At 42.6% G+C, this 13,159-nt stretch overlaps 1 protein-coding gene across 3 annotated transcripts in view; it reads left to right on the top strand.

Annotated features, from left to right (window-relative positions):
* The window catches only part of ARID3B (AT-rich interaction domain 3B), a 97,722-nt gene that overhangs the window by 73,384 nt on the left and 11,179 nt on the right, over window positions 1-13,159 (top strand). For all 3 annotated transcript variants that reach the window (XM_077123792.1, XM_077123791.1, XM_077123793.1), the window contains exons 3-4: window positions 1,586-1,657; window positions 1,860-1,932. In XM_077123792.1, coding sequence (XP_076979907.1) covers window positions 1,586-1,657; window positions 1,860-1,932 — 145 coding nt within the window. The remainder of the gene's footprint in view (window positions 1-1,585; window positions 1,658-1,859; window positions 1,933-13,159) is intronic.

Raw genomic sequence — 13,159 nt, 5'->3', positions numbered from 1 at the left:
CTTAAACATGTCTTTTTCTAGATAAGCAGGGAAACAGTTTGGTGTAGCCTATTTATTTCAACAGATAGGGTGTCACTTTTTGGTTATACTTACCTCACTTTGTGCTCAGTTGCTGCTATTAGAAAATGGGTCTGCATCTCAGAGTCCACTTTGGTTAGGGGAGGCAAAGTATGGTCTCAAGATTTAATTGAATAATACTCCTGCTTTCAGGCAAGCTTTATTTTAAAGGAGGAAATGGGAAAGAAGGGAATTGGGCCAGGCTTTTCATTTCTTCTTGGCATGGGATTTTGGACTCATAAGTCCAAAGAAAGGCCTCACGAGAAACCTGTGCTTCCCATCCCCAGCCACCCCCCCACACACACACACACCCCAGCCAGCAGGCTGACATGCCTATGCCTGTGATCCTAGGGGCAAGTGAGGGTGTATGCCTGCTCAGAGTGTCCAGTCCCATCTGTAGGGCCCACACACCAGTGGTTCAGGGGTGAACAGCAGCGTTACACATTCTCCTGGCAGACTTTTTGACTCTCTTGTATGGATATATGTGTTCGTGTATTTTTCCAGAAAGTGCTTAATGAGTTTTAAATAACCAGTTAATACCTTTTAGTAATGACTACAGTTCACTATTTTTGGGAGGCTGTTTCTGCCAAACAATGTGCTATATCTTGGGGGTACAAAGATAAATAATTTATCCTTGCTCTAAAAGAGCTTATAATGTGGTGATGATAAATAATTTAAAAATAATATGCGTAATTCTAAGCTAGAAATATACAGAGATTACTTCTAGAGTACTTCATGCAGCTATGGATGAGGAAAGGCTTTCCCATAAAAATGGTGCCTGATTTGAGTCTCAAGGAAGGGATAAGAGTTATCTACCCACAGATAGGTAGGAAGCATGGGTCAGGAGCATGAACAAAAGCATATTTGCCATTTCTTCCTAGGCACTTGAATGGTGTTGGTTTAACCTGATCAGGATTAGGATTAGGTTTTTCTTGCGTCTCTAAGGAAAATGGACTCTTACCCTCATGGCACGAGCTCTCTGTGCTTTGGAAACAATCTCAGCCATGGGTCCTTAGATCACTAGGGTGTTTAGATCTCTAGGCTTAGAGCTTCTAATAGTGAAGCTTGGCTGAGAGGCCAAAATTTTAGGATCTGTGTCTTGCTCCCTTTGGCCCTTTGGGCCCCCATTTAGAATGTCTTATGGAAAACCAGACTAGGGATTTACACAATCTACAGAACAGTGGTGCATCTCAGAGGGATAACTTCTAGCAGATCAATCAGGGGTAGACAGGTTCTCAGAAAATTGGGTCTTTGTGCCCTTCTCTTCCAGGATTTTCAAGTATTAATCACACCCACTCTCCTCCAACAAATAGATGATTTTTCCACAACTCCCTCTTGTTTGGAGCTGTAATTAAAAGCACAAAATGATGCCCTACAACAGTGGCAGAGGTAGCTATCTGGACAGTCTTTCACAGTATGAGCCAGAAGAGCACGTTGCTAAAGGTCTCTGTTTTCCCCCTAAATGATTGCCATTAATGCTCTGTCTCTTCCTTTTCCCCTCTGAACTTTGTATTTTGCTCCCTTTTAGAATGGTGGTTTGGCCTGGAGTGATGATGTGGATGGAGGCCGGGGAAGAGAGATCTCTCGAGATTTTGCCAAGGTCTGTTATATTTCCTTTGTGTTAAAGAAAGGAGCAGTTCTGCAGTGGGTGATTGATCTGATCCCCAAGGTATAAGGAGAGGAGTAGCCTGTGAATCATATTTATAGTCATTAAGATGGTTGTAGTAAATATGGTGTAAGACTTCCTACAGCAAGATAGAATTTTTCACTGTTATTTTTTTCTTGGGGAATGGCGATTGCAGCTGTATGAACTGGACAGTGATCCTGAAAGAAAAGAGTTCCTGGATGACCTCTTCGTCTTTATGCAGAAAAGGGGTAAGTGTACAGTCTGCTCATCAGTTCAGTTCAGTAAATACTTATTGAGTGCCTGCTCTGAGCAAGTCACTGTTAGCATCTTCTCCCCAGAGGGCTGACATCTTATTCAAGATGATGAGAGGCCTTGTAGCTGATTGGTTCTGGATTTAACTGAATGATTGACAACACAGTTTGGAGAAGGCAGAGAGAATCTCAGCAGAAAGTGAATGAATTGATTGTCCACATTTGGTCCTACCTTGCTTTTTCCTCTCTTCTCCAGTTAACCGGTCTGTGGAGTCATTTCAAACTCAAATATACTTTTATTTTAGCCTTTTTTGCTGCCCTGGGCTTCATTTAAAGTAGCATGTGGGAGCCTTCTGTTGGTGCATCTAGCATTGCAGAGTTTGAGAAGGGCAGATGAAAGAACAGAGGCACCTCAGGACTTCTTGGGAGAGTCTGAAATGATCCATGAAAAGGAAAGGCCAACTCTTTTTCCTTATCCATTGTCATGGTTGGAGCATTCCTGCAGTTTAATTCCAGGGTGCATTGGCATCTGCATTATAACATGCCCTCCTGATGTCTCTGTCCTTCTATTATCAAAATCCTTTCTCTCTAAAAACAGGGTGCATTGGCATCTGCTTTATAACATGCCCTCCTGATGTCTCTGTCCTTCTATTATCAAAATCCTTTCTCTCTCTAAAAAAAAAGGATAAAAAATAATAGAGGGATAAGGGGTAAAATAAATGGGGTAGATGGAAATACTAGTGGTCAATGAGAGGAAGGGGTAAAGGGTATGGATGTATGAGTTTTTTCCTTTTTCTTTTTATTTTCTGCAGTGATGCAGATGTTCCAGAAACTGATCATAGTGATAAATACACAACTATGTGATGATATTGTGAGCCATTGATTGTACACATGTATGGACTGTGTATGTGTGAATATTTGTCAACAAAAACATTAAAAAAAAAATCTCTGTCCCATAACCATCTTTAGCCTGGACCATGGTGTGACTGAGCCTTGAACCCAGGGACTCAATGTCCTAGCTTTATATTCTCTAATAGCAGTGGGTTGCCCACCAGGGTCAGCCCTAAGGAAGCATGGTCAAAACCCCAGCCTCTCTAGGAGAAGGTCTGCAGCAACCTGTGCGGCTGCGTTTTCATCACCCTCAGGGCAAAACCACAGGAGATAGCTGCTCCCCCCCAGCTGGACCCTGGCTCCCCCCAGTTTCCTCAGGATATCTGATCCCACATCGCATGGTTTTTGTGTCAACTGCTTCATTGAGACTGGTAATGAAATCCCCTTTATCCCAAGCTGAGCTCTAATGGTAGCCCCCAGCAGCTACATAGTCTAAGTTAACTCATCTCTCTCTCTCTGTCTGCCCTCTTCCTTTATCTTCCATAGCCTTATTGCTCTCTTAGTAGCATGCCTATAACTTCTGGTTTGTTTAAAAAGACACTGGGAAGTTTAGAGTGTCATTTCCCCCAATCCCCAAGCCCTATCAAAGGATTCTAAGCAGGCCCTAATTAGTTTACTCCTTCAACTGTTATCTGGAACTGCGTGTGTCAGTAAAAAAGAAAAAACAAGAATATAATCCCGAGTGATAATGTGATTGGCAGCAATGAAACTCTCGTTGCCCTGAGAGAGAGAAATCCACTTAATACTTTGGTCTCTCCTTCCAATTACCTTTTAATTATTTACAAGCTCCACAAGCCCAGCTGGTGCAAACCCAGGAGCTGATCCTGTCTCTGAGGGGCTGCCATAGCAATATAGATTTTAATCAGTGGTGTAGTTTCACTGCTTTATTTTCTACTTTATTGCTTTTCTCCTTCCCAGAAGGATTTTTAAAGGAAAATGGAAGTTACGTAAGCTTAGCCAAGAGTGAAGATGGGTAATTGTTTGTTTATTACTCTATATTCCCACTAGATGAGGAGCTCCTTGAGGGCAGCCACTTTGTCATCCTTTTGTCCCCAGTGCTAGCACAAGAACAGGCATGGAGGTGCTTAGTACATGTGCATTGTATGAGTCATCCATTGGTTTTCCTGACTCAGCTTGCTGCCTGCCGGGAGACTGGGCTGCCAGCTAGTTTTGGGTGCATCTGCCTGCCTTTAGACAGCTGCCCTGTAATTGAAAGTCAGCAGCAGAGCAGTCTTTGCTGTATATCCTGCTATTCCACAGTAGCTGGGATACCAGATTGCCATCTAGTATACTTCTATTTCTATTCCTAATAAGTGACTCTTTTTGATAATGATAATTTATGGTTATACATAATCCCAAGTAAATGTTTTTCCTGTCCTCAGTATTTCTGTTTGTTGCCATTACCAACTGAGGAGAAATAGTTCAATCAATTTTGGTACTTGTTGGTTACTTAGTCTAATACAAAGTTTCTTAACCTTGGTATTACTCACTTTTTAAACCTGATAGTTCTTTGTTATGGGGCACTGTCCTGTGCATTGTAGGATGTTTAGCAGCATCCCTGGCCTCTACCTAGTAGATTCTGGGAGCATTCCCAAGTTGTGACAACCAAAACTGTCCCTAGATATCATAAGTGCCCCCTGGGGACAAAATTATACCCTATTGAGAACCACTGCTATAGAAGGAAAAGGAGGAGAGTAAGGGTCTAAAATTTCCCCTGCAGAGCAACTTTTTATATTTTTATTCACAGGGAGCAGTATCTGAGGGAGGGGCCAGGTCCAGTGATGTCTTGAGCTCCCCTCCTGGGACCCCATCCTGGGTTGAAGTGCAAGGAAGGTCCCTGGGAAAGCTGCGGCTTTCAGCCCATCAGCAGCATGAGAATGGACAAAACTACGGTCATGGTGTAGCCCTGACACAGCTGGAAGAACTCTTGTCTATGGCCTGGGATCAAGGGCCATCCTGGCTGGCATCAGACCTTGAAGAGCCTTATTTGACAGAGAAGTTAGCATTTCAGTGCGTGGTCTAGCAGTTACTGAAGGCAAAGCACAGGGGGTGTCATCAGAGGCAAGCTTTCAGAAAACTTGTTCTGGCAACAGTGTATAGATGGGTTGGAGAAGGAAGAAGACTGAGGCAGAGAGACCAGTGTGGAGATTGTTCCTTTAAATTCACTGTGATCTCTTCTACAAGAAACTCTAATTCTAATAGTCTACATTGGAGTAAGTGGTTCAAGAAGGCTGAGAGTAGATTGCATTTTTAATGATGTGAAGCTTGGTATCTTTGCTCTTCACATAATGATGAGACTCAGGGCTCCTGGACATGTGTGATTTATTTATTACTCCTAAATTGGAGCATCTAGGGCACTCAGGAGACAGGTCTCGTTAGCTGGAACAAGAAGAAGTATCATAGATCTCTGTAGCAGGTCAGCAACTCAGCCTCCAAAGCTAATGTGAAAGATAAACAATAGTTTTCACAGGAGCCACTGAAAATGTGCCTGAGTTTGAAAGGTCTGGTGATGCCCCCCTGGGCTGAGTGGGGCTGGGGAGCTTTGACACCACAGGCTGTATGCCCAGAGGCGGTGGACAGGGCCCTGAGGGAAGTAGCACCCAGCAGACTGCCCCAAATGATTGCAGCTGTAGGTGGTTAAGTGGCTGTCAAGAGGAGAGGGGGCCAAGGAGTGACTGCTGCTTTGTGCCGTCTCAGTCACTTGTTAGCATGTTGGAGTGAATTGACTGCAACAGATGGGCCTTTCAGGCTTGTGGTACCATGAGTTCCTAGGCCTGGTTAAAGTGACTTTCACCCTGGTTATGTCCTGTCCTTCTGGTGAAGTGCCCACCAGTAGAAGAAGCCTGAGAAGAGTTTGGGGGGCCCAGGTCAGTGCTTAGACTGGCTCCCAGTCTCCAGTCTGCTGAAGAAAGAGCACTGAACTGCAGGAGCACGAAGTTCGGCCTAGCATTCCATCCTTCTCTGTGGCCTTGAGCAAATCCTTCCCCTCTGGGGGCCATAGTTATCTTACCTATAAAATGAGAGGGTTCAGTTAGAGTCAGTTTGGAAGTTCCTTCCAAGTTCTTTCTGCCTTTTTGCATTGTGTGCCTGTGTGTGTGTTTTGAGCTACCAACAGACAATGAGCTACCTTGATGACCAAAAATTAAAAAAATCCTACTAACAATTTTCCAAAACAATTGTCTATGTAAAAACTGCAAAGGACTTCCAAGGTCAAATGCTTCTCCCATTCCCCTACTGAATAAAGTATTCCCTCTTTTGCTGACTAAAGCCAAATTGAATTAAATAAGTTGCCCTTGATTCTGTTCCCCATCCCCCCAAATTTTTCTCTAGAAAAGATTGCTTAGATTTCAAAATTCTTATGTCCTTTTTGCTCACCTTTTACCTATGTATTTGTGTGTGTATAAAATACATAACATATTTCTTTCCCAGAGATAAAGCCAAACAGTTTTAAATAAAATTCCCTAGCTGATTTAACTCATATTGGGTGGTTTCTGAAATATTATTCCCTGGTAGATTTTCTATTTAGTCTTCCAGTTCCCAGGGTGGGGTTAATTTGGCAGTCGAATAAGCAAAGGCTATGCATAAACAATTCCATTCTTTCTTCATCAGTGAGGAAGAAGAAACTTGTTCCTTAGGAGGTGAAACAGAACTGTGGTCTCATCAAAGAATCAGGATGATTGATGGTTGTGGTATTTTTGGTGTTATTTTTATTATTATTATTATCCCATATACTACAGAGCCCTTTCAGCCCATTGTCTGATCTACTTCTTCCCACAGCTCCAGCTTATTGGGTATACTGAGTAGAGGTTATCACCATTACCCATGTAGAAGCAACTCTGAGGTTAAGTGACTCATCTCAGGCCACAGAGTGGAATTGGAACTTGGTGTCTTAATTCCCAGACCAGTGCTGTTTCCCTCTCCTGCACCAGCAGCTCCATCACTTCTCCTCCCTTTGGGACAATGGACAATCCCTTGACTCCCCTTTAGCATTCTAGCCCCCCAGAGAATGCCGGCCTGCCTCCATGGCAGCTATGGACAGGAGGATCTCACAGCAGCCAGGTAGTTAATACAAGATAGAATTCTGCATACAAGAGAAATCTTTATCTCAGGGTAAAGCATATCTCTTAGTGAAGGGGACATATGACTAATTCACAGTGACACAGAGGTTGCCATCTGTCAAGATAGTATGGGGTTGGGACCAGGAGATAAATTGTACAGGACACAGAAGCATCTCGTACACAACCGGGATACCATGAGCAAAACCGTCCTTTTTAGTCCCTGTCGCATCTGAGCACACCAGACTACAAAGCTAAGGAGGCACGTGGTTGTGTGAAAGGCAGGTTTTGTCCAGACCTCCCTTGCAGAGCTGCCCCCCTCCCCCCAAGTTCTGTTCAAGGCTGCAAACTGACCTTGGTTTTCCCAAATGGATTGTTGAATCTGTTTTTGATGGGTATATACAAAGAATTTACTGTGGGAAAAGGGCTTGGTCTCCCTCAAAGTGCAATTTGAGTGTTTTTCCTTCTGTTGTGCGCTTATCTATCCATCTCAGGCAAGGAAATGTTCATGACATATATTGCTTTGCCTTTTGGTGGTAAGGCAATTTTTTGTATATTCTTTGTATCTTGCAGTAAATGGTCTGTGGCTACCCTTCCTGGTAGATTGAAATATGTTGTCTTAGAAAAAATGGGCTTTGTGGCTTCATTTTCTAACTTTCCAAATGAAAGTCTAAAACTCAATCTTTTAAGTCTCAAGATTAGCCCTTTATCTGAAGGTAGATCTTTTTCTCTCCCCAGGTGATCCAGCTGCTGTTGATAGATATACCAGTTTTGTTTTGTTTTGTTTTGTTTCCGTTTTTAATGGTCATTTAATGCCCTGTAACTAGCTATCAATTTCCACAATAATGGAAAGAGAGCTTGGTGCTTTTTTTTTTTTTTTTTTTTTTTTTTGTATGCTGTGTGGTGAGGGTCACATATGACTCTTTTTTTCCATGTGAGTATCCCATTATTGCAACACTGTTTGTTGATTTTTTAAGGGGGGCTGAGAGGTGGAGTGCATGGGCCTGGAAGCAAACCCAGGTCTCCAGCATAGCAGGCAAGAATTCTACCACTGAACTACCCTTACACCCTGAGAGCCTGGCTGTTGAAAGTCACAATTAATTTGAAAAGTCCACCTTTGTCATTCAGTGCAGCCTCTTTCCCTTTAAAGTCTTTTATCTGTTCTTCTAAAATATAGTAAAGTTGGATTGACTGTTTCACCTCTTTTGTTCCAAAGTGAGCCAGTATTCAGCAAATAGTCCAAGAGTTGGTACAGGGAACGGTTGAAGTAAAAGTTGACCCCATTTACATGATGCAAAAATTCTGCTAGGTCTTGAAAGGTTCCTGGCACAGATGGGCAATTGAAGCTCAGATAGTTGTGCACTCACCATACCGGAAGGCCGTTGCATTGTTGCATCTCCCCCACATCAGCCTTATACCCCCATCTCCCAGATAAACCAGCCAGGTCTATAATCCAGCAGTAGGCAAATCAGAGAAGGCACGACAGGCTCTTGGTATTCGCTTTGCCACCTCATTCTAACTCCTTGGTTAACTTATCTGTGTATAGTAGAAGTTGAAAACTTTCTTAGGAAAAATATAGCAGCCATATTAATAACTTATTATTAGCCATAGTAGAATATAGCATTACATGTACTGTTGAACTTCACCTAAAGCAATTAGTCCAAGCTGGAATGTCAGAAAGGTTGATAAATTTATAATAAGCCTCCCAGATTTTAGAGCATCCAGAACTTTCATACATTGCTGGTGGTAATACCAATAGGTTCAACCACTTTGGAAATCTCTCTTGTAGTATTTACTAAATCTAACTGTGTGCCAGCCATATTATTCAGCAATTCCACTCTTAGGTGTATATCTGACAAAAAAACTGCTTATGTTCAATGAAGGACACATGCAAGAATATTCACAGCAGCACCATCCATTATAGCCCCAAACTGGAAACAACCGAAATGCATAGTAGAAGTATAATGGATAAATAAAGGGTAGTGTTGTCAGAAAGTTGACTGCTACGCAGCAGTAATCAAGTATGGGCTGTGCCTGTGCATGACTGGGAAGATGCACAGACCTAATATTGAGCAAAAAAAAGGAAGCCAGTCACAAAAGAATATATATTCTATGATGCCATTTGTACAAAGTTCAAGAAGGGTAAGGTCAGAAGTTTCCTCTATGATTGGGTGGGGTCAAGGGATGGATATTGATTAGGAAGGAACATAAGTATTTTTTCTGTGATCCTGAAAATGTTCTGTGTTTTGACCTGTGTGATGGTTACATGGATGTATATGGAAGTAAAAATCCATTGAGCTACATATTTAAGATTAGTGCAGTACACCATATATAAGTTATTTCAACTGAGATACATATATATACATATATATATATATATATATAAATCTAAGGTCAAAAAGGAAAAGTGAATCTACATTACTCAGTGGGCAAGATGAGGTAGAGGCCTTGAGCATAGCTATACAGTAGTAAGGATATTTGTACATCGTTGCCTTTGTCCTTTCTGGTGGAGCAGTGTGACCACAGGCTGCTGCGGACTGACAGACCCTGCTGCCTGGTTTCCGTGGAGGTATTTTCTGCATAAACAAGTCAGGGGGAAAAAGTTACCAGTCATTTCTCTGCTTGCTTTTGAAGAGCAGGCAAGAATCAATATGCAGAGGAACAGTCAGGATCCCCGCCTGCCTGGCTGCCTGGGCGATCCTTGCTTAGCACGGGTCTTAGCTCTTCTAGTTCTCCGGCCAGCCGCCTAGCTTCTTGACAGTCTGGCTAGAGAAATGATTAATGATCTTTTTGAAAGCCAGGAAAAAGCGAGGGTCGCTGGCAGGGCCACGCCCTGGGTCTTGGGCCCTCACCCCTGACCAGTAGCAGGAAGGCAACCATGTGAGCCTGCTTGGGGTGCCTGCCCCCCTGTTGCTTCTGGTCTTTACCAGAATGAGCCCATTCTCTGGTGGGGAAGAAGTGGCTTTCCTTTCAGCACTTGTGTCATCTCCCATCTTTGTTGCTAGAGCCAGAGGAGACTATCTTTTCTTTCTCTGCCCTCACCCCTATTCCCACCTACTTCCCTGCCTGTCAGAATGTCAAAGTGTAGCTTTTGTTTAGCCACATGTGTGCTGGAAGCTCCTAATCACACCATTTGCCGCTTTGGCCTGTTAGTGCTGGTGCCCAGTGGCATTCCCACCAACAAGGGTTAAAGTCCCAGGAGTTCCAGCAGCTTCTCTGGGTCCATGGTCCTCATAAAAGCCTTTTACACATCTGTCCCTCAGGGTCCTTTGGGCTCCCTCACTGAAATCTGATAAGGGGCCTCTTTGTTGGAACTGTCAGTTTACTTTATTGAAGAGGGAACTAGAGACCAGTGGCATTTCTTGGGGTACAGATAAGGCTCTGGATTCCTGTCAGAGGGAGCATGATTAATTACCCTCAGTCCTGGGCTCTTGCTTTGATAGCAGTGACTGACAGTCTACAGACTTCCCCATCAGGTGCTTATGTCCTGCTCTGGGAGGCTCGTAGGGGTGGAGATTTGACCTCCAGCAGGGCCAACACTGGTGACCCACAAAGAGCTCTCTTCAGTGGATGTTTGCCTCCTTCCTGGTTCTCCACAGGTTGCTTTTGTATTTATTGTGGGCAGAATGGACAGAGGTCTGTCCCTTCATGGGTGAAGGGCCTTCTTCGGGGAGATAAAATACAGCCAGAGAGCAGGCCAGACACACACACCCACACACACACCCATCTTTCCCACGAGGCTTCTCACCGGAGACCTTGCTTGTTGGCTTGAACTTCACAGATCTCATCCTAAGCCACACAGGAACCCTTTACAAGAGAAGTTTCCAAACCATCTGACTCAAGGTTGTTTGGCAATATTACTCCATAATTCAGACATTATTACCCTTTGGTAGTAATTACAACTGTCATATTTTGTTTTAAGTTCATAGAGTTGTAGAACTTTAGAATTGAAGGTCTTCTAGTCCAAACTCCTCATTTCACAGATGTGGAAACTGAGGCCTGATATGTGTAACAGCCCCCCGCCCCCTTATATATGGGTTATTTCTTATTTGGGAAAGGCAAACTCTGCTAAAAGTTTTTTTTCCCATCTTTCTTCTTAGTAAAATCTCCTTTGGACAAGGAGAATGTACAAGGTTCATTAAGCATACAGCAAACTCCAGAGACAGACCAGGTGAGGAGTCTGCCTCTCTTGGTTGTTGGGAAAATTGAAGCTATAGCAGTTTTTGTGTCTGGATTATCTAGGTAATTACAAAAAAAAACACCTAACAAGTGAGGAAACCATACTATCTTGAGCTAACACTCAAAATAGCATTGCTTTATTTGATCCTAAGGGACATTCCTTGCACTGAGAGCTACTTGGAGTTTTACAAAGGGCCAGCCACTGAAATAAAGCATCCATTCCCTTAGCAACTTGATCTTTGGAACCAGGGTGTCTGACCAGGGCACAGAGGTCCGCATGAAGAGAGCACCCCGGGGTGAGGGAAAACTGTATCCCTGGTCCATCCGGAGTGGGGTTGGGCCACCACCAGAGATTCCGATGCACCCCTCACCTGTGGTTTCTCTCAGTTGTGGAGAGACAGTTCCCCAGATAGTGTTCTCACACATCTGGGGGTGGTGGAAAGAGTTCATTTATTGGTTAGGTTTATAACCTTGACTTCAAATGCCACTCTGACCTATCCTTGTCTCTCAGGTCCTGTATCTGCCACTGTTTTCTCTTGTCTCTAAGCAATTCTCAGTCAAATACAGATTATAAAGAGACTAAATTTTAATGAAATTTTTGCATTTAAAATAAAGCCCTTCAAAGAAGCCACCTCAATAGTTCATTTAAACAACCCAAACAGATGGAGCCCAGAATGGGAATGAGGGCTTATAATTCTGTATAGCTTAATGTAATACCTGGGTATATTCTAGAGTATATTGGGTAGATAATTAAAATGTATAAGCAAAGTCCCTTGAAGGACTGAAGAAAAAAATATGGAACTGTTAAAATATGGAAACCCTTGATACTCTCTCAAACACTAGGGACTCCCAAGTTAATATGAAACTTATTCCTGTAGTGGAGAAACTAAGCCTACCCATAATTATGCCCAAGAGTTACTTCCAGAGAACTCTTATTGCTCAGATGTGGCTTCTCTCTCTCTAAGCCCAACTCTGCAAGGAAAATCGTTACCCTCCCCCCTATGTGGGACATAACATCCAGGGGTGTGATTCCCCCTGGCACCTTGGGATGGACAATGCCTTCCTGACCAAAAAGGAGAAAGGAAATGTAACAATATAAGGTATCAGAGGCTTTTCTAGAGGCTACTACTCTTAGGCAAGCTTCAATTAGATATTGCTGATTGCTGCCATTTGCCAAACCCCAACCAACATCATTCCTGTTAACCCTAAAGAATACCCAGGTCTCTATCTGAGAGTCTACAAAAGTTTCACATACTAAGTTTACTTTTCAGAATTCTAAAATCTTTGGATGATTCCTAAGCCAGGTAAATCTTGAAACCCAGAGGTGCCAGTCTCTCCAAGAATGTCAACCCATTCCATCCCCCATCCTGTATTATCAATACCCCTTTTCAACATGAAAAAAAGTCAGAATGAGCAACCTAAATATCCCTTAAGATTAGGAGAAGGATCAAAGGAGGAAGACGTGTAACAGAGAAATTAGGATTTAAAAAATGAGTATGACTACTGAATCATTATATTGATATTTCTTTTTAGGCTCTAGTGACTTGGAGAAACGAGGAGGAAAGACATGAAATTGTGGAACTGTAACCCAAATCAAACTTTGAAAATTATTTTATAACTACTTTGTTAAAATGTACTTTGAAATTAATTTATTTTTTGTTATATATTTTACATTTCACACACACACAAAAAAAACCCACCTTAAATGGCAAGACATTTTAGTCCAGTGACTGCTCAAAATGAATTCATAATTCCTCTCTGAAGAGTTGCTTTCTGAAGAGGCAGTTCGAGCCACACCAGAAAATTTGCCGTGGTTTATAGTCATACTTTATCTTTAGTCAAAAACAATATAAATGGTATGGTCATTTCATCCTGCTCATCTGGGTTGCCTCCAAATAAATCCTGACCATTTCTAAACACAGAATTCACCCTCCATGTTTGAAGATGTACCTCCATTACAGAGATTCTGAAGAAAACCACAAACTTGAAAAGCTGTTAGCAAAAGGAGTTGTAAAAACATATGATGTCTGGCTCCTTTGGAGACAGGACTCAAGGATAGTAATACTCCATTGACTGTATAAGCACTGCTGTGTTGGTTA

This window comes from Tamandua tetradactyla, chromosome 12 (assembly GCF_023851605.1).
Source record: "Tamandua tetradactyla isolate mTamTet1 chromosome 12, mTamTet1.pri, whole genome shotgun sequence".
Taxonomy (NCBI): domain Eukaryota; kingdom Metazoa; phylum Chordata; class Mammalia; order Pilosa; family Myrmecophagidae; genus Tamandua; species Tamandua tetradactyla.
The sequence above is the reverse complement of the archived record's forward strand: the minus strand, read 5'-3'. Positions and strand labels throughout refer to the sequence as shown.